This window comes from Lathamus discolor, chromosome 1, assembly GCF_037157495.1.
Source record: "Lathamus discolor isolate bLatDis1 chromosome 1, bLatDis1.hap1, whole genome shotgun sequence".
NCBI lineage: Eukaryota > Metazoa > Chordata > Aves > Psittaciformes > Psittacidae > Lathamus > Lathamus discolor.
The window spans coordinates 136,281,853-136,303,462 of NC_088884.1; the positions used below are offsets into that span (position 1 = coordinate 136,281,853).

Here is a 21,610-nt window from a genome sequence, read left to right on the forward strand (position 1 = left end):
GCTTTGTTGGACAAGATAGCTTTTATCAGGTGCATTTTATAGTGGAGTATCTGCAAATCATTAATATAAATGCATTGAGTAATTGGACACTAACCTGCTGCCAGCTCCTCTTTAACAGAGATGTTTTTACTGTGTTTTTAGCTCCTGCATTGAAGTTATTTTTACTTTTGACTTGTTGTTTCTTTTAATCTAGTTATTTAGGCACAAAGCAGAAGTCTATCTCAAGGATATACACTTGCTCTGTCATTTCTTTTGCTTCGCTGTGAGTGGTGGTTTACTATGTGCTATAATCTTAAGAAAGCAGATGAGCTTCAGGTTTTAGAGGTAGTTTCAGTTTTGAAGGTTAAGTCTTGCTGACTGGAAGTCACACACTAAAAGTCATAAATTTGTGCCCAGAGCGATTTTTATTTTTTTTTTTTTATTACCTCCATCATATTACTCGCTTTCTAGTCATTGTCTTTAGATTTTACACCAGTGAAGGTGAGGAGAAAACATTACCTATCCACTTCTTTCTTTCATAGAAAAAAAAAAAAACCAACTTAGAAATACCTATATAAAGACCTGCAAAATGTCCACTTAAACTCTTTATATTACAACCTGAAAGAATGAAAAGGAAGGTGGTCCCTTTGTAAGAACATGTTACTGTATTTTTCCACAGGGCTGTTTTAGTAGTAGATGTTTGCAGAGCAGCAGTGTGCTTCTCTGTCCACATCTGTTGTGAATATTATGTCAGTGCAGCAGCGGTTTCCATGCTGTAGTCTTAGGGAAACTTGTGTTACCTGATCATCAGTAGATGCTACAGTGTTCCTGGCAATGGGAATACTGTTGCAAGCTCTTACAAGTGTGACAGATGTGTGCAGGTGTCTAAAAATGAAATGAAATCTAATTCTCTGAGTAGTGTATTTATATATGTGCGTGTATTCCATCATCTTCTTGTAAGGCAGTACTAGAGGCGTTCGTAAAAAACCGACTGGCCTGGGGTACTTAGTTCTGTTATTGTCTCAGCATGAGGCACAGTAACTAGTGGAGCATCTTCACCTCTCTGGAAGGGGACAGTGGAAATTGCCAGAAATGCACTGATTGTGCGTATGTCCAAGTGGAATACATTTAAAATGGTGTACAGAATACCTTGAGGATTTGCTGTGATAGTAGAAATACAATCACTCTCTTATTTTTCATGAGTTCAAAACACGAGTAGTGTGGTTTTTGTAGTAGGTGTCTGCCCTCTCAAACCAAAGTGATTTAGAGTACATTGTATTCACTAAAAGGAAGAATCTTATTCCTAAACTCAAAATAACATGACCTTTTGCTAATGTTGGTTTTTTACCCATTGTAAGCATATAGTGTAATCAGTGTCTTTTGAGAGTGTCTCATCTCTTTTTTGTCACAATTTAAAAGCATAACTGCAGGAACTGTTGATTTCTGCTTGTACTATTATGTTTGTAGATACTGAGCTTGAGTTTAGTCTCACACCGGGGTTGTTCCATTTAAATCAACTGTCAGCCTGTCACAGCTGAGATTAGATTCTACCTCAGTACTATGCATCTAAACAAGTGAAAACAATGAAGCTGTCTAAAAATAGCATAAATATTACGGAATTATCTACTAACTTTAGGTAAGTCTGAATTTCATAAGAGCTGATGAATTAGACTAGAGCAGTTTTGAGAGAGATTTTTATTTTTCTGCTTTTTAGGAAATGTGCACTGTTGAAGAACCCAATGAAGAGTTCACATCTAGACATAGCTTAGAATGGAAGTTCCTATTCTTGGATCACAGGTGCAATTCCTTCTATGTATAGCAGCAACAGTAGCAGAATCACAGTGGTGGCTGTAGTATTTAGAGTTCGGTAATCAATATTAACTACTCATAACTTGTGTTGGGTTTAAGTTTTAATCTTTTTCAGAGCATATACTATAAACAAGAAAACTTATATAATGAAACCATTTTGTTTGGGGTTTTTGTGAAAAAATGAAATGACATTAATTTTTATATTAATTAGGGCACCTCCGATAATAGGTTATCTTCCGTTTGAAGTTTTGGGAACATCAGGATATGATTATTACCATGTGGATGATCTAGATAACCTGGCAAAATGTCACGAGCATTGTGAGTACAACTTCAGTTGCTAAAATGAGAAAGTTTGCTTTGTAAATGTTTGGTTTAAAGTTCGTTGAGTTGTGCAACTATTGCAGTGAAACTCTGTAATACATTTGAGTGACATGTCTTTACTCCCATTCATTTGACATTATTGCACTGCCGATCTTTGTCTTTTTTCTTTTGATACAGACCTACAAAACAGGTATAAGTTTATCTTAGAGTTTTCATTGTGGTAAATTGGAGTGCACAGCACTATATTACTTCTCCAGTTCTTCTAATAGCATTTAAAAGGCTCCGTGATGCGTATTAAATGTAATAATTGTTTAAACATGTAATAAAATGAACTTTCTGTTTAGCTGTGTTTTTCTGTCTAAAACTGTACATTTCTCACAATACATAGAAACCCCACAAAACCGGAAGTTTGTATTTTGCGGATCTCTGAAAAATGCAATGTAGATTATTTTTTTTTTTTGGAGAAAGCCACGGTTTTAAACCTGTTCTCTTAGTCATTGTCGTAATACTGGATTTAGACATGTCTTGGGGCCATATGAAGCTGGGAAATGATGGTTATTATGTAAGTGCAGTATTTACAGTCCGGAAAAACAGTAAACTTTATTCCTCACTTTTATAGTAATGCAGTATGGGAAAGGGAAGTCATGTTACTACAGATTCCTTACAAAGGGACAACAGTGGATTTGGCTGCAAACACATTACTATATCACGTATCACCAGTGGAATTCCAGGCCAGAGTTTATTGTCTGTACGCACACTGTTGTAAGGTAAGTTATTCTTTATAAATCTGTATTAGAGAAATTGTCCTGGCATGGGAGCTGTATTGCTGGTCTTTTGGGAGGTAGAGAAATCCTAGCAGTTTACAGAATCATTGGAAAACTTCCTGAGATACTTTGTGAGCAAAGTAGCTCTGAGGGCTTTATTTTTTGAAGTACATGTTTTTAAAGTATCCAGTAATACAGTAGTCATATTTTGGTTTGTTCTTCTAGTTATGCAGAAGTTAGAGCAGAAAGACGACGAGAACTTGGTATTGAGGAGTCTCTTCCAGAGATAACAGCAGATAAAGTGAGTGCCTTTTGTAATTTTATTTTACCTCTTCTTTCTTTCATACTTAGAGTAATATGTAAGCAAATACACAGAAATACAACAGCAGCAAGAAGACTTTATCTGTCCTGTTACAGATAAAGTAATTATTTTGCTCTCTAAGTAATATGACTATTTAAAGATACCAAAGAAGTCTAGGAAGAGTGTTTGGTTAATGGTGTTCTGCCCTGAACACTTACCCTCCTCTTTTCAGGAGTTCATGTGCATGTAGTTATAACATGGCAACACCTCTAAGTCCTTGTTAAGATCTGATTCCTGTGGAGATGGATTCATAAATAAGTGTTCTTCCTTACTGGAAGCACCCGTAAACTAAAAACCCAAGGTCAATGCAGAACGGTGGCTTAAAAGAATTCACAGGAGAGAAGCTGGGGCTGTTCTGTTTTGTGACTCTGTCCCACTTCTTAGGAGTATATGAAATTCATTTTGAATTAATGTCCTTGGAAGCTCAGTGAGTCTTAGATAAGCCAGCTTGTACAGATGCTCTGTCCTGTTTTCCCCTGGCAGTTCAGCAAGTTTCATCTGACAGAGCTCCTTCTAGTGGAATTAACTCATCCTTTCATCAAAGAATAAGCAGCTCACTCATTACACCAGTGTTCAAAGTGAATTGAGTTGCTAGAGAAGGAGGTCAGCTCAGCAGTCAGTCTGTGGGCTATGTCTGCATGCATTTTGGTTTCTAGGCTTATGTGGATTATATGGATTCTTTTCCAAGGATAAAAGCTACAAATGGAAACTGACCTAACAGGTACCAAACAGGCCACTACTTCTGCACAGTCACCTCTGTAAGAGGATTGATATTAGGCACAGTATAGTTCTAGATATTAGCTAACAGAAATGGACATTGTGTGCTGAATCAGATAAAATAATTGTTGTTTATGTGTGTCTTTTCAGAGCCAGGACTCTGGGTCTGACAATCACATAAACACAGTGAGTCTCAAAGAAGCGCTGGAAAGGTTTGATACCAGCCCCACACCTTCTGCTTCCTCCAGGAGTTCAAGAAAATCTTCACACACTGCAGTATCAGATCATTCGTGTAAGCACCAACTGTTGAAAATATAATTGCCATCCTAGTGAAGGTTTTCTCTACTTTACTTACTTTAATTAAATGCATAACTAGCAGTTAGTATCACTTTATGAAGTGTGCAGATGAAAACATCCTTTTTAATGGTTAAAAAATCTGCTGACAACTCTGATTTTCAGAGGTCGTGTAGTGACTTCTGCTTCTGGAAGTAAAATAGCAGACTTTAGAGCACCCTATTTCAGTCCATCAGATTGCGTTATTGTTGGATAGCCAGGGTAAAAAATAGAGTCCATGCCTTAATTTTCTTTCTATTCATGAAAAACATGCTGTGATTTGATTATTGCATTGCAGAATTGAGATTACTATTAACATGTCTCTTTCTGTTGTAACTCTGAACATTGTCAGCAACACCAACTAAAATGACAGTGGATACTAGCACTCCTCCAAGGCAAAACTTATCTGGTCATGAAAAGACTGCGCAAAGAAGATCATCTCTGAGTAGCCAGGTAACTCTTCAGAGAAAAAATTTTGTACTTAATCAATGGAATTTGATGTTATTTAAAAGGTACTATTAAATAACCTTAACTTTGTTTCTTCTGAAAACACATAATTTAAACTGTAACAGTTTCACATGGAATACATGAGGATCAGAATTGTATCAGTATGCATCTTTGGTATACTACATTCTAAGGAAATAAAATAAGCATATAAGTATCTATGTCATTAGTGTTTGTGAGATTGTGTATGAATCTCTGCTTTCACTTGCACATAACTTCTTTCTACAAGTCTGCATTTTTAATATACATATGTAGTTAAGCAGTTATATATGTGCCAACATAATGCTGTGCGCGTTGCTATATGAATATATGACTTTAAAAATATTAGTGAATACTTTCATATAGTTTCTGAAATCTTGGTAACATGGGAAAATGTCATACTTCCTGCATTTGGTACTCATGTTGCACCTAAACTAATACGTTCCTTTCAAAAACAGAATGGCTATGAAAATATGTATTTTTAAAAATTACTATTTTAAGAATAAATCAAAGCTGTCAACTTCCAAACTTGTTGAAAAAGTTTTCCCTTGGTACAAAGAAGATTTTTAAAACAGTTGTAGTTGCAGTTTCTGTTTTTCCTGGTTTATACCTGCTGCTTCTATATATTTTTAGCAGTGGAAAAATTGTATACCTACATATATAGTCAATTGCTTTCGTGTCCGTTATTCTCTAATATTTAAGGTTAGATCTTTCAGGAAACATTTACTTGTTTTTTTTCATATGTTCACATGATGTTATTTTGGAATTGACACTTTATGTAAAGAAATACTTCAAGTCAAGTAGGAAGTTCATTCCAGTTATGGAATCATTTTTTCAATCCTAGTCTTTAAGCTCCCAGTCTCTTGGACAACCAGTAGCACAGCCAACAGCATCTCAGCCTGCAACTGTACAGCTCCAGTCTGGCATGTCCCAGGTATGTGTGAAGTTGGTTTATTGTTTATTATTTTTCAAACATTCTTACTCTCCTGGAGAAACTGGCTGCTCATGGCTTGGACAGGTCTACTCTTCACTGGGTAAAAAACTGGCTGGATGGCTGGACCCAAAGAGTTGTGGCGAATGAAGTTAAATCCAGTTGGCAGCTCGTCGTAAGTGGCGCTGCCCAGAGCTCAGTAATGGGGCCAGCTCTGTTTAATACCATTATCAGTGATCTGTATGAGGGGATCAAGTGCACCCTCAGTAAGTTTGCACACAACACCACGCTGGGCCAGACAGTTGATCTGCTAGAGGGAAGGAAGGTGCTACAGAGGATGTAAGTATCAGAAGGTTACACTGACTTGTGGCCCATAGCAGATGTCTAGGGAAAAATAGAAATGGCAAACATAGCTTCTCTGTGCACTCAGCCGCTAATAGTTTGTGACTGAGGGTATTCCCAAGTTATTTGCATGTTTTTTCTCTGGGTGGATTTTTTGGTAAACTGATACAATTCTAATTTTTAACCTGAGAGAGCTTTAACATCTGCAGTATTGTGTAAATTACTGACACTTTTTGTAGTCTTGATGATTTGGATACCAGTAAATTTCTTCTGCTATGTATTTATACTTTTTAGTTCACCAATTCTGATGCACCGATAAACTAAATATGAACAATAAATTAAACATGAGGTCTGTGACATTTTCATGCTGATAAATTTGTCATCAGATTATGGTACTAGCAGTTTAAAAAGCAGTCCTTCATTTCTTTGCTGCTGTGGAGGAGTGTATTTACTGCTTGTAAATGTAATTATTTTTGCTCAGCTTTTCATTTATTCATTTCACTACAGCCTGTGTTTCAGTTTTCAGCTCAGTTAGGAGCTATGCAACATCTAAAGGACCAGCTAGAGCAAAGAACACGCATGATAGAAGCAAATATTCATCGGCAGCAGGAAGAGTTGCGCAAGATCCAAGAGCAGCTTCAAATTGTCCATGGTCAAGGACTCCAGGTGAGTTAGTGTTAACTCTTACAGGTTTGATCTGTAGAGAATTTAGGCATCTAAAGTTGAGCACTTAATTCCACAAACTGATCCTCCCTGTCCCCATCAGCTGCCATCTGGACCCAATGTCCCTAAAATCCATAGCATCTAAGCTACTGTTTCCTGGGGTACTAACATTTTGGTTCAGGTACTGACACTGTCAGATACCGACATTTTGGTTCTGAATGTATCTGGAAGTGCCTCAGTGTATCTTTTCAGTATTGAGACCCTCAAGCCTAGCTTATGACTAAAGCTCAACATAAAAGGATGCAGTGATTGTTACTTCTTGCAAAGATTTGCAGCAATTAGAATATTAATCCAAAATGTGCAAGATGAGCATTTATTTCCTCTTTTAGCTCGAGAGTGTCAAATTCATACCTTTTGTTTCTTAAACTGTCCCAGCTGTCAGGCTGTGGTCCTCCTGCAGACCCTCCTGGTGAAGTGGTTCTACTTTGTATGGTATACCATCGTAGTTACTGAGACAGAAAGACAGGGAATGTAGAGGATGAATTACTCAGTCTAGCAGCTGACTTCCTGATTTCTGTATTTTTACCAATATGTTTTTTCTTCTAATTTCAAATTTTGTCATTCTCCTTTCAGCAGCTCTCTTTGGAAGGAAAGAATGATCCTACTGGGTTTTTCTAGTTAAAGCCAACCAACCAGAAACCCAAAAATCCCAACCAATAGAAAAATACCCCCCCCGCCCCAAACTGAAGTACCCCTTAAGGAAATAATCTGAATATTTTCATCATGGATGGTAAATGAAAAGTAAAAAAAAAAAGATACTTTCTGGAAGTATTGAGTATGTTGCTTAAATTCTGTTGACGAGTAGGAGTTTCTGGCATCTGCCATTTTCAGTGTTTTATCTTGTCTAGCATAAGCCTGCCAGTAGTAGACTGCCTATAGATGCCTCAAAAGGACAGATTCACAGCCCTCTTTCCATGCGCTGTGGAGGGACCTTATTCAGAACTGTAGAAACTAGGAAAAATATCTTGAGTGCTGCACATTCATGCTGCTTTATTACCCTGTCTTCTTGTAGTCTTGGCCTAACTTTTTGTAAAGACTCAACTGTTTTTGTGCTGAATTCAGATTATTACAACAATGCTAGAAAGATCAGATGGAGATTCTGTCCTACAAAGAGAAACATGCTCTCAAATTTTGTCTTTAGACAGTTGTAGACTACATTACAATTTAGTCTCTAAATAACACAGTTTCTTTAAGAACAAATGTTAAACCTTATTGTTTAGGGCTCTGGAAATCAGGATTCGGATTCTTACCCGTTATAGTAGAATCTCTGAATAGTGACCCTATATGGAAGATGGGTCTTTTGATCTTGGTGATTGCAGTGCTGTTTCAACACGTCTAATAACTGAGATTACAGAATCATGGAGTTATTAGGGTTGTATGGGACCTCTAGAGATGAATCGAGTCCAACCCAACTAAAGATGAAACTGAGTTATTAATCACTGTACTCTTACAGTGATTTTAAATGATGAAATTTAGTTTCTCTAAAACACCTTGAACAATTGACAGATTTGCTTGAAAAGCTAACTTGTAGATTTTTTTTCTTTAAGATGTTCTTGCAGCAGTCAACGTCTGGACTCAACTTTGGTTCTGTGCAGCTTGCTTCCGGAAATTCTTCGAATGTTCCTCAGCTTGCATCAGTAAACATGCAAGGTCAAGTTGTTCAGACTAATCAGACTCAAAGTGGGATGAACACTGGCCATATAAGTACTTCGCACATGATACAGCAACAGCCTTTGCAGAGTCCTGCAGCACAGGTAAAATTCTCATTCTTGATATTCTTGGATAGAATACCTGCTGAAAAACACCTGAAACACAACAGTTGCTTCCCTGACATTCTCCTCCCCCTTTTTTTTTTTTTTTTGTAACAATGTCCTTTGAGTTGTATTAATTCCACATTCCTGGTTTTCAGTTGAAATGCATTCATGTTCTTGACAACGCAATTTCAGATCTTGTTTTTGTCTAAGACTTAGGCATGTAAACAAATCATAAATAGCTTTTTTGAAAGACCAGTATCAGGCAAGCTTTTAGCTTACCTTCTTTTGAATGTCTATTGATTTCCTGTTGATAGAACATACAACACTGATAACAAGGTGAGCTTGAAACCTGGTGTCCAGACAGCAAATAACTAGAAAAGCATAGGAACAGGACAAGCATATATTGATGCTTCTGCAGTTTACTTTTCTACTCTTGAACAATTTCAGTCAGATGCCGGAGGTGTGTGACATCTGTAATGTAATGGCCTTTTTCTTCTGTAAGTTTTTTCAGTTTCTTTCAGTTCCATGTAAACTCATAGTGAGTTCTACAGGTTTGCTTTCTGTGATACGTCATTATGTTTGTTTCTCAAACTTGCCACCCAGCTCATGCACTCAGAAACACACTGAGCAGCAATTCACTTTTCATATTCTCAGTCGTGCATGATGTCAAAGTCCTCTGTCACAGTTATCTCCATAGAAAGCCTTTTCTTCAAGCTGATAGACTTGATCATTTGTGTATGGAGGCTCCTTACACCTCCCATCTCTGTGGGCACCCTCTGTACTTTTACCCAAATTCCATACTTTCTTTCAGCATTTGTGAAGAGGCAGACTAGTGGTGGACAGTGTTACCATCCCAGCAGTAAGCTAGATCCAAGTAAGAAATAGATTGATGCGATGTGCACTTTTTAGTCTTAAGTCTGGCACAGAGATGTTAAAGGAGTGGAAAATAGGATCTTGAACAAACAATATGCAAGTAGCTGAAAAAATCAGGAAAAAATATCAAACCCTGAGCAGATGGAGAAGTTAATTTAGGAGATTTTCAGAGGTCTGGGGGCCAGTTGTGAAGTATGAGCAGTGACAATGAGGAGGACAGCTATAATACCCGGGTATTTTCAAATTACAATATCATATGTTTTCTTTTCAGCATAATCAACAAAATGTACTTAGTGGACACAATCAGCAGTCTTCTCTTGCCAGCCAGTCACAGAACACAGTCTCGGCACCTTTGTATAACACTATGGTGATTTCTCAGCCAACGACAGGAAATGTGGTCCAGGTTCCTTCTAGCTTACCACAGAACAACAACCAGAATGCTGCTGCAGTAACCACTTTTACACAGGATAGACAAATCAGGTAAATCTTCACGAGCAATAGTCAGATGACTTGCTATAATGAAGCATTAAAAAAATGTGACTTATTACCTGTATATGGATACAACTGTTAAACCAAGCTTTTCCCAAAATAGCACATTTGCAGGCTTACCAAAGCCCATGGTGTTAGAGCAGAGTATGAACCTGACAAAACTGCATTTCTTAAGGGCATGTGATGCTTGATAATGGTTTTTTTTCCTAAAGGGACTCCCTTTTTTCTTTTAACAGATTTTCTCAAGGTCAGCAACTTGTAACAAAACTTGTCACAGCCCCAGTAGCATGTGGAGCAGTAATGGTACCAAGTACTATGTTTATGGGACAGGTGGTGACAGCTTATCCCACTTTTGCTGCCCAGCAGCAGCAGCCACAGACTTTGTCAATAACGCAACAACAACAGCAGCAGCAGCAAAGTCAGCAAGACCATCAGCAGCAGGTCACCACAGTTCAGCAACCAGCTCAGCCGCAGCTGACCCAGCACACCCAGCAGTTCCTACAGGTAATGCAGCATTCTCCATAAAGTTTTCCAAGTTCTGACATTTCCACTATTGCTAGTTTATCCTGGGGGTGCTTTATCTGAAAGCAGAGTGCTTAAAATAGTAACCTGTGAACAAGCATGATGCATGAGGTAAGTTTACTCGGTAGCCGTTCTCTAGAATCTTGCTACTTACAGGAGAGGTAGTCTTTCCTGCAATTGCGCTTATTTGCCTTATTTTATATCTTTGAATTGCTGTTCTTGCTTGAGCATGGGATGAAGAAACAGATGTTCCCCTTTAAAACTGCTTGCGTTTTCTTTGCATTCACATATTAATGCAAGAAGGTATGAGAGATGATCTCAGAATTGGTTGATCTGGAAAGCAGTATGCAGCCTAAAGCAAGATATGTCCCGTAACACGAGGCATGAACATCTGTTGTGAGACATGAACAGGGGAGGCTGAGCAGCAAGTAAGCAGAGAGTGGAGAAGAACCTTAGTTTAGTGGAGAAAGAAGAGAGATTGGATCAAAAGAGAAGGAAGGCAAAACCCAAGTTGTTTAGAGATAGGAAATCTTGAAAAGAACCAGAAGGCAGAAAGAATTGATGGGAAATCTATTGCCATTTGTTGATTCCAGTTAATTGCTGGCACACAGATCAGCCAGCAGGTGATGCTGGTGAAGGAGATGTGGTAGAAAACCAGAGAGGAAGTGTCTCGAAAAGGACATGGGTTAAAAGATCTTAATTTGGCCTCCGATGTTGCCTTCTCCAAAGACGAAATCCCTCTTAACTATCACAATGTACTTTGCACACGTTCTTAGCACTCTTAAACTACTCTGGGAATGTCAGTTTATTTTTTTTTTGTTCTTTAAGAGCATACATAATTAAAAATCCTGATTTTGCAAATACTTCTTGCTGTCTGTGCTCTCCCGTTTGCACTGAATTTGGGATTGTGTGCATAGGCAAGATACATGCAAATGCAGTAAGTAATTGGAGGTTTAATCTGCATTTCTATGCACAAGGAATGGTTACAGTTCAGTTTAGAGCTGAGTAAAATTTTCTTTCACTGTGTCATTGACAGAAAATACTGACTTGTTAAAAAAAGTCTTTGATGGGAACGTACCAATTTCAGTCATGCATGAGGCAAAGGCTTTTCAGCTGCAAGTTGACTCTCAGAAGGATAGATGAAGGATACCTAGTGATTTGAATTTCAGCTCTCATTTACATAGTGGGAGATTCTTGAATTGAATCCAACCAGAGCGCAGATTTGAATGTGTTCTCTGACAAGTCAGATAAATACTGTAACACCAGTGCTGCTTAGCAGGTTGGTAGTGTCTGTATCTCTGTTTCGAAATTTAAAAGTTTGAACAATTTTGACCTAATTCTGTTGAAACAGAAGATTTGTGGGAGATGAAGATCTCCAGAAGTTTGTTCCTGTTCTAGAATTTCTTTCTAAGCAAAAATTACTAGTTTGTATTCAAAATACTGAAGTGAAGCATTTGAAGCGAAGCAAATGCTCTTTAAGAAGGGAGAAAAGTGCTTTTCCTGCCTCTGCTCACTGGGCCTTTTTGCAGTCTGATTGTGTAGATGCACCAGTTAATGTAGTTTAATTTCTGTTGCAGAACATGTTTCAGGATTGAGATATCCAAGTACACTTTTACCTATCCTTAGTTGCTTTTCTTCGTTGGTTCTAAGAAGGTTAATACTAAAACTAAGAAGTATTTCCAGTAATAATAAATGTCCTCCAAAGATGCAGATTCTTAGAATGTTCATTTTGGCTGCGGGGGAATAAATGTGATCTGTGCCAAGTCAGGCACTGTTTTTTCATGTGATTGCAATGTCAGCCACCTGCATTTGTTCAAATGAATTCCTTAAGCCCTGTTATGCTCCTGTGGTTTGAAATGAAATTGCCATGTGTTCGTACCCATTGTCATGGGAAATTACGAAGACCAGTTACAGCTGCTTTGATAATTGGTCAGATGCTCTAGTTAACTTTATTAGTATGAACTAAGCTTTGCATTGTTTGCTCAGCACAAATGACCAAATCAGAAGTTTAGTCTGGTTGAGCCCTTATGAACAGTTAGAAAGCAGCCAGGCCTGCAGTTCCTCAGTGCAGCAGGAAAAATAATCGTCTTCTATTTCCATGTTCTAGACATCCAGGTTACTTCATGGAAATCAGTCAGCTCAGCTTATCCTTTCTGCTGCTTTCCCACTACAACAAAGCACTTTTACTCAGTCCCACCACCAGCAGCATCAGTCTCAGCAGCAGCAGCAGCCACTTTCTCGACACAGAACTGACAAGATGACTGATCCTTCCAAAGTGCAGCCGCAATAGCGTGGGGCTCTGCCGCTTCTCGAAGCGAACGACCAGGAGGGGGCTGCTCCGCCAGCAGTGGCACTGAGGCCACAGAGGTAGCAGTACAAAGGCTTTCTAACACCACAGTGTTGAGATCAGCTTCTAACTTCTGGAATCTGTTAAGAAAAGCCACAAGATGATGATGGGGACATGGCCAACTTTGATAGTTGCCCCAGTTTCTTGTTCTAAAGGATTTGCTGCCATGTGTTGATTTGTCCAGGTGAAATCTCAAAATGTGACTGAAATGTGAGGGATGCTGAAAATATTGGGTTTTTTATCAATCCTGTACATTTTTAAAGTATTAAAATGGACTTGGAGCAATTGTTTGAATTAGCAGAAGAAAAAAAAAAACACAAATGCCAGGAATATAGTCCAAAAACCATCTAATTTTTTTCAGATGATTATAGGACAGTAAATATTTTGAAAATGTTGTGTGAAATCCAGTTCTCTGTTGTACAGATGCTGTAAAATATTGTGTATATGTCTGCATAAAAGGAGAAAGAGCAAAATATTTTATATGATGCATGAAAATGTAATCTGTTATTTGTAGGTTTGAATATGTTTCCCTAAATTCTCACGCCATACTCAGACTAATGTTTTCCTCTGTTCTACCCTTTGTTTACAACATGATGCATCATTATTTTCACCCTTAATGTGGGCACAAGTCTCTTGTTTGTGCTTTGTCTGTGATGTCAGGGTTTGTTCGGTGAGGTTTAGTGTGTTGGTTAGTCGTTCTCGAGGTTAAATTATTGATGAAGCTGTTTGAACTGGTGATCATGCATCAGGGTTCAGGACATTCAGATTCATGAATATCATCCATCATTTCATAATTGATTCATCGCTTTATTTGAAAAACAAATAGGAATTTGCACTGCTTTCTTGTGGATGGTTTGGAATTTTATTCCCCAAAGCTATCTTTTTGATATAGTTCATAGTTGGAAATATTTATGTAAAAGGTTTAAAAAAAATGACAGTAATTTTCAAGAATGTTTCAGTTATAGGAGTAATTTGCACAAAAATATATTTACATTTAATAACCTTTTGGGCACTTTTTAACCACTTTCTCTGTGGTGAGAATTGTAACTTGTTAAAATATGTTGGAATCTTTTTATTCTCCTTCAAAAATTAGAACTGATTCAGGGTCATTTTAACAACAACAACAAAACCCATAGTGCCTTGATTTTAATTCAGGTGATAATGTTTAACATCTTGAATTACAATGTCTTGAATCTGTAACCATTTTCAATTTTGAAGTCTTAGCACATTGTCAACCGAACTTGTGTATCTACTTCATAGATATTTCTGTATTGTGTTCATTTTATAGTGGTCTGAGTTGAGACCATGATCATTTTGGACTGGTACTCCCCCTTCAGACACTAGCCAGGAACAGACCTGGAAGGTAATACGCTTTAGAAGATTAAAAGACCTAAAAGTACAGAACTCCTTTTGCAGGAGGAGGAATATTAAGCTGATTTTGTTGTTGTTGTTGTTGTTTGGGGGTGTTATATTTTTATTCATCTTCATAGCATTTAAAGTGTGTTTTGGGGGAGATCATGATTGCATTCAGCACTACCAGGCTATTGATTTAAGAGATATCACTGAACTAAGACTTCAGAAGGCAACTTCACTCGATAAAGAAAATAAAAAGTTCCAACAGATATGATGTGCTATTTTAAGTAAATGTTCAGTAGGTTTTTATGGCACTAGTTTGTGGAAACCAGAACTTCAGAGGAAAATGAATAAATGCTGATAGATTCTGATAATTAAAAACAGTAAAAGCAGTTACAATTAGTAGTAGGGAGGGAAAGCTGGATTAAGCTTGAATACTGAGGAGGAGTTGAATGAATGTAACCAAATGGTGACGGACTGTTTTGTACTATGAAACAGTTTGATTGTATTGCTGGATGAACCAAACCCGCAGGAAGGTGTTACCAGTTTAGCCAAGCATGGTGGTTGCGTTTTGAGGCTAGCCTTTGCCTCTGCATGTGTCCTGTCATTAGATCTTTCTTATTCCCCAGTTACAAAGCAAGCATTTGGCACCAAAAAGCACAGAAGTGAATACGGAAGGAGAGAGAAACGGTACCAAAGAGAATCAGATTGCTTTCTGCTCCAAGAAGCCTCTTGCAACCTGGAGCAAGGAGCAGATGCCAATACCAAACATAGCGAGGAACACTCCCCTTCTATAAAGGGATTTCTGGCATTCTCTGGGCTGGAATACTTGTCAGAAACCTGTTTGTATAGAGTTCTATGTGCGGAAATCCTGCCTGGCTCTTCTATTCCAACTATGCCATTCCACCTGTTTCTGAATGAAGCTGCGTTTGACTACAGAGGTCTGTGCTATCAGTGCTTTAGCTTAGTGGAAAATAGGTTAGATAAAAAAAATAACGAATTATAGCACTAAAAAAGAAAACTGCAAGAGCTTTAATAGTGCTGTTAAACTATTGAATAGGGGTAAAGTGGGTTTATTAAACTATTATACTGCGAATTACAGAAAATAGAGATCCCAGCCAGGCGGGTAATGGTGCGGCTTTTTATATAAAGCTTCATTTAAATTTCTCTTCCCATTTTCCCCTTCCCAAATACTCGGGTGTGCTGCTATAGGTCTGTCGGTAAAAAGGCTAAACTAGGTGAGGGAGGAATTAGATGATGATGACAGCATGGCTGCTGAAAGAGAACCGTAGAAATGTACGCTTTGATGAAGAAGCTTTTTGTAACCTCAGAGAGAGGTCATTCAGTTACAGAACTACCAGCTACTACAGCAAGGCTTAGAAGATGGGGAAATACATAGAAACTGGAAAAATATAGCACACATTTGAAAAGTTCCTGCCACAAATCAGGCAAACTTCTAATATGTAGGGCTTGGTCCGGATTCTGTGCAAGTATGCAGATGCTTTGTTTCACAGGTAGTGACTACAAAGTGTGTATCTAAAGGCTCTGCAGCTTCTCCTGTTGCTGAATCAATTGCTGAACTGTCCTTGATTTTTAATGGGAAGAGGACCAGGCTATCACCTCTTTCTTAATCAGCCTTTTGCTTCTGCCCGACTCATTTACCACTGTCATAGACTTATTTGCAACATCCTAATAAATAGTATGATAACGGATGCTGTGATGCTGCAGGTTCTGGAGCATAACCTTTAGGGGTTGACTCTGACAGAAGGGAAGGAGTCTGTTAAGGAGAGGATTGGATTTCTGAAGAAATGGGCTGGGGATAACGTAGTGGAGTGAAAAGGCAGCATAGTTGCATGGAGTTTAGGAGACACATTGTTTGCCTGCAGTGGGTGAGGATTTGAAGAAAAGCTTCTATGATAACTTCAGAGAAAAAGAATATAGCTATTTTTATATTATATTTAATATATATTATATTTGTATATAAATATGAAAGGATTCTCATAGGAACTCTCCATATGCCTTCCATTTCATCTAGAAGGTTGTTTACCTTCTGCACTACAGTTCCAGTGTGTCACCACCACCTTCTGTGGGCATCTTGCCTGCTGCCAAACACCAAAATGAGTAACCCAGTATCCTTACAAGAGATAGATAGGTTTCATTTCAGCTTTATGTAAAAAGGAATACAAGAAAGCTGTATCAGGCAGTTTTTCACAGAAAATCAGATTATCTTAAGACTCAAATAGCACTTTGTTTTTGATTTTTTTTTTTTGGTGAGTAATAACAAGCACTTTACTGAAGAGACTATTGGAAAGCAGTTTATTTAGTCAGTGAAACTGTTTGGGGGGGGGTATCGAAGAATAACCTGCATAAAACTGTCAAAAGAGGCATTTCTGGGAAATGTTTCTTTAACATGGTGATCCTTTGAGGCTCCAAGTGCAAGGTTAAAAAGGCTTCTAAAACCGGTTGCCTTTGTGTTTTACACAGTGGCCAGGGGAAGGGATTGCTGGTGACAGCTTCCCTGGGAGGAGGGTTTGAAAATTGCACAGTTGCCTATGAGAGAGAATCATCTGGAGGCTCGTTTGCCTGCTCAGTAGTTGTAAGTGTCCCTTAGGATTCTAATTTGTGTGGAAATGGTCTGAAGGATTAAAGACGTGGCCTTTTTCAGATGTTGAAGTCAATTCAAGAACCATTTCTATTTTCAGAGATTTAACCCAGGTGTTGTCATGAGTGTGTTTAATGTCACGGCATCGGGAGATGTCAGATGTGTCAGATTCTCTATTTGAAATACTGATTAAAAGTAGATGCACAGTCAGGGAGCTGGAAAATGGTTATTTTCATTAAAAGGGAAAAGAGACTAGTTTTAATAATTAACCTTTTATTTTTTTACTTATCCCTGGTGGAAACAGTTGAAGAGAATGCAATGAATTTGGATGAAGGAAAGATGTATTTAAACAAATCATAGTAGATGAGACAACTGTGAGAGAACACTTGGAATTGTCTTGGTTGTCCATGGGACTGGACAGTGGCTTTTTCATTATCATGATTTTTTAACACTACATTCCTTGTTTTGTTTTTGGTTTTGTTTTTTTTAAGAGGTGATTTTAAAGCTCTGCTTCATGCTGTGTCATCTGCATGAGTTTTGCCAGCATGATATGCTATAACTCAAAGGAATTGTACCTAATTAAACTGGGGGGGGGGGGGGGGGGAAACACAAAACACTGTGTCTGAACAAAATACTGTATGGCCTAAATAGAGACCCCAGCTAAGACTGAGAGATGCTGCATTAATAGACAATCAAGGGGTGATTATTTATGAAACGCTTCTGGGAATGGTGTTAAAGCTGTTACTGCTTTGAAAGCAGTTGGCGAGTTGTGGTTTCTTAACAAGCAAGGTAAAAGTTACTTACTTTCAGGTACATCCGATTGAATTTTGAGTTTTGAACAGTGTTGGGTTCACAGTGGCTTGGGTTTCAGTTCCGTTCTGTATGTTTTTAACTGGCATTAGATTTGTATACGTGAAAGAAAACAAACAGAAAAACCCCAGTTGATGTCAGGAAATGTAGATACAGTTCCCTGGTGTTCATGTGACCATTACTAACTGTCAATTTTTTAACTGAATAAATGTAACTCATTTAAAATCTTGCGTTTCGTACCTTCTGACCTTCCAGAAGCGGTGTTTCCGCGTTTTATCCACGTTCCTCCACTGTAACAAAGGCTCTTTTCCCCCCACCCACAGAATCAGCTTGTGAGAAGGTGCTTGATGTGGATTTTACCTTCTCTTCCCTACCCAGCCCAACGACTTGTGAGATGTGAGTAAAACACCCACTGTATTTCTTTTTAGCTCTCTTCAATCTGTATCTCTTCATAAACCGATGCCCCACTCAGAAGGTCAGAGACCTTCGACTTGTGTATTTACGTTTCTGCCTTGGAACTTACTCACACAGCACTTGTGTGAACATGCACAGCTTCAGACTGCTTTTGTATCTTAACATGTAGGGTCCCTATTCTCTCCAAAGGATGGAGAGTGCTGCAGGGCCTTGGCATGTGCATGAGGGTTTTATCCAGCATGGCCCTTCCCTCACTGCCTGGCATGGGCAAAACATCCTCCTTTAGTTCTTTCATCTTCCCTCCCTGGGCATTTATTCTGTTGGGGAATTGTCTAAGAACAGTAATTTAAAGGTGTAGCTACGATCTGAAACACCAGCTGTGTCACTTGAAAAGGAAGCAGAGACATTTAGCTGAGAACACAACTTCAGAGCACCAGTTCTCCCTTAAAAGAGCTGGCTGATAACGTGTAACCTCTCCATGTAGGCTAACCCTGTCCCGCAGTCCTTTTGCACTGATACAAGTGTACACGTTAATAATTTGACATTAATTAAATGTTCAAGGAAAGGTGGGAGGGAAATCCTGTACCTGAAGCTGAATGCCTGGAGGAGATGGTAAAGCCACCCATTTTTAAGGTCTGCAGTTCTTTTCTTGCTGTGGTATCACACAGGATGCCCATGTGAAGATGCTGATCTTTTGCCTTCAGGAATTAATACTTGTGCAAGTTGCACATTACTTGTACATGTACAAGCCACCTGGGTCCCCGGAGCCAAAAAACAATGCGCTACAGCAGTGCTGTAGTTAAAGCCTGTCAACACCCACCAGCGATAAGGCTGATACTGTGTGGCCAGCAAGATTATCAGCTTTCTTAAAACTGAACTTTGGAAACACCACTACGGCTTTCCATAAAGTTATCAAGAAGAAGAGCTGTAATTGGAACTGCGGCCACACCTGGAGCAATGCTGTTCAATGGCATTTCGCTGTTGTGCAAACTTCAAAACAAAACCCGTGCTTATAGGAAAGTGCAAGGATTAAGTACTTGTAAAGATTAGCAACCCAAAAGTGAGCTGCTCTTCTGAGTGTTGGCCATTAGTGATATAAATTCCAGAAGATTTCAGCTGGTCAAGGGTAAGCTGTAACAGCAAGGATTTCCACATTGTTCCTAGCACTCCTTGTTGCATGGTCTCCATCGCTGTCAGACCCTTTGGCGACTGCATTTTCACTTGGGGGGTACATTTAAGTAATCCAGAAGAAAATGCACAGTTATAGTACAAGACACATAGAGGTGGGAAACATTACAGCTTAAACGTAACCCGTACCTACCTTAGCGAAAGCCCGTAGCTGTACCTTGCTGAGGCTGCTGACTGCAGCGGCTCACAGGTCACCTGTGGAAAAATGCCACGTCAGTTCACAAGTGCCGTTACATCACCACGTCCATGGCTCTGGACATTAAGGATGACGTGGGCTATGAGGCTGAAATCGCCTGAGCCTCATTCAAAATCACTGATGCTTCTGCTCAGCCACCAACCCCTTTCTAAGCGGGTGTTGTAAAACCGCTCACATGGACAAGCTGTGGTGCGCTGGGACCTCTCGCAGCACAGGCTGAATGCAGCCCCTCAAGAACCTGCACGTTTCCAGGCTTGGTACCTGAGGAGTGTGTCTCAAAAGAGCAAGGCCAAGCACCGCCCCGCACACATTCCTTACTTCATTGCCCTAGGGAGAGCAGGGCCTGTGCTTGTGTTCACTAACGTCCTCTGAAAAACTTTGTCCTGCCAGCACAAAAGATGAGCAGTTTGCCTCAATCTTCACTTCCTGCACACATGCAGTGCAATGAGACAGGCTTCACCTAAGGATTGGATAGAAGCACCTTCCAAAGTAAAGCACAAGCTCCTCTCATTTTAAACATCTTGGTTGATGTGAGGCTTTTTCACCCCAGTAGAACTGATTCATCTCCATCTTGTTCCTGTTGCCTGGAAATGAGTAGTTGCAGGCAGCAGCACTGCTCAGCCCCTGCTGTGTGCAGCTGCCATCAGAGCTGCACATTCCTGCTTTAGAAGCTGCTTTTGAGGCTCCTGTGGCCACAGCTGGAATCAGCTGAATCTCATCCCCACAGGGAGAGCAGCTGGATGGACAGGAAGCTGGGGGGGGGGGGCAGCTGCCCCATTCCCATGCTGCAGATGCAGTAGTTTGCAGAGCCTTCCACTCCACACTCAAGCACTAGCTCACCGTATCTCACATTCTCCAGCTACAAAGGAACAAGAAGTGGCACAGGACTGTGCAATTAAAACTTCAGCTGGTTACATTGTTTGTTTCATAGGAAGCGGCTGTGTGCAGTGCCTTGTGACAGGAACAGTTATAAAGCCCCATCAGCACAGCATCAAGCCTGCTCTGTGGGCTGGAACCTTGAGATCTGGCAGTTCCCAGCCCTGCACGTTGCTCCTCCAGCCCCCTCAAGAGCGACACAGATGCTGCTGCCACAGGCTAAGCTGCAGGTGCAGCTGTGTTTCACCCACATGAGCAAGCTGAGGCAGCCAGAAGCACCGAGTGCTTCCCCCAGGTGACACTTCATGCCTGGAGCATCTCTATGAACACCCCACCTCCCAGACACACAGGTTCTGCTCAGCCTGGGTACTTTAACTCACTGGCTTAATGCTTCTGAAAGTTGGCAAATGACAAAGGACAGCATCCTGGAGAAGAGGAAGCCAGCGCTACAGCCAACTGCTGCTGGAAAGACAAAGTAACCCATTCCCATATGCCCAGCTCTGCTGTTACGGCACAGTTCAGCTTACTGAGGATCTTGAAGGAAGAAGTGAGATAAAGGTGCAACCACACAAGCCCACTGAATTGCTTACCTCAGACGTGCCCCACGGTTCCCACTTTACCTCTGGATATAAGAAGTAGAGAGACAGTTTCTCTTACTAATAGATCGGCATCTTCCGCTTTGGGCACAGCGTGGGGAAAGGAAGGGCAGGGAGCAGATTACTGCTCACATGTATCAGCATCTCAAGTGCCAGCACACAAGCTGTCAGCTCTCACAGGTCACTGCAGCGTCAGCCACAGCCGCTCATATTCTGTGCGGGACACCTCAGCCCAGGGACCAGTGATGCAGCTCACAGTGTTCCCGACTTCCAGCTCTAGCAAGCAGGCTTGCATCACCTCACCAGCAGCACGTGCAACCTACCGCTCCAACTGAGACCCCCTGCCTCGAGAAAAGTACAGACAAAGGAAAGGCTTTAACAAAATCTGGAAGGTTTTGATGCAAACTCAGCCTTAAGGGTAAGAGTTTTTATATATCTATATATACATATACATGTATGGATGTGTACACAGGCACTCCTGAAGATATTACCTGTATCTCGAGTACCCAGGTACTCTGAGACAGAACAGAGCCACACACCTCCCTGATGCCAGGCACAGAAGTACAAGAATAATGTATGATGAAAGCTGCTCAAATCCAAACCCCTGAACCAGACACAAGGGTGTGAGTGACTTGAGATACTGCGGAAGGACCCCTATTGTGCTGGAGACAGTGCAGCAGACACAGGGCTGCTAAAGATATACCAGTGGAGTCCTTGGTCGCAATTCAGCAAGCTCCAGTGACAGCCCAATGAGCTTCCTCACATTGTGAAACATTCCAGCAGCTACTTGCCAACACTAAATCACTGTAACTAGCAGCAACTGCTAC

The 21,610-nt window shown here is 40.0% G+C and overlaps 1 protein-coding gene across 8 annotated transcripts in view; it reads left to right on the forward strand.

Moving 5' to 3' along the window:
* The window catches only part of CLOCK (clock circadian regulator), a 62,756-nt gene extending 45,018 nt beyond the window's left edge, over positions 1-17,738 (forward strand). For 7 of the 8 annotated variants that reach the window (XM_065697082.1, XM_065697056.1, XM_065697065.1 and 4 more), the window contains 12 exons: positions 1,694-1,776; positions 2,000-2,106; positions 2,729-2,876; positions 3,099-3,174; positions 4,102-4,243; positions 4,637-4,737; positions 5,612-5,701; positions 6,548-6,706; positions 8,311-8,517; positions 9,662-9,870; positions 10,116-10,383; positions 12,509-17,738. In XM_065697082.1, coding sequence (XP_065553154.1) covers positions 1,694-1,776; positions 2,000-2,106; positions 2,729-2,876; positions 3,099-3,174; positions 4,102-4,243; positions 4,637-4,737; positions 5,612-5,701; positions 6,548-6,706; positions 8,311-8,517; positions 9,662-9,870; positions 10,116-10,383; positions 12,509-12,691 — 1,773 coding nt within the window. In that variant the 3' untranslated portion in view covers positions 12,692-17,738. The remainder of the gene's footprint in view (positions 1-1,693; positions 1,777-1,999; positions 2,107-2,728; positions 2,877-3,098; positions 3,175-4,101; positions 4,244-4,636; positions 4,738-5,611; positions 5,702-6,547; positions 6,707-8,310; positions 8,518-9,661; positions 9,871-10,115; positions 10,384-12,508) is intronic. The other variant, XM_065697116.1, reaches the window with a different exon arrangement.
* Positions 17,739-21,610: the final 3,872 nt, after the last annotated feature.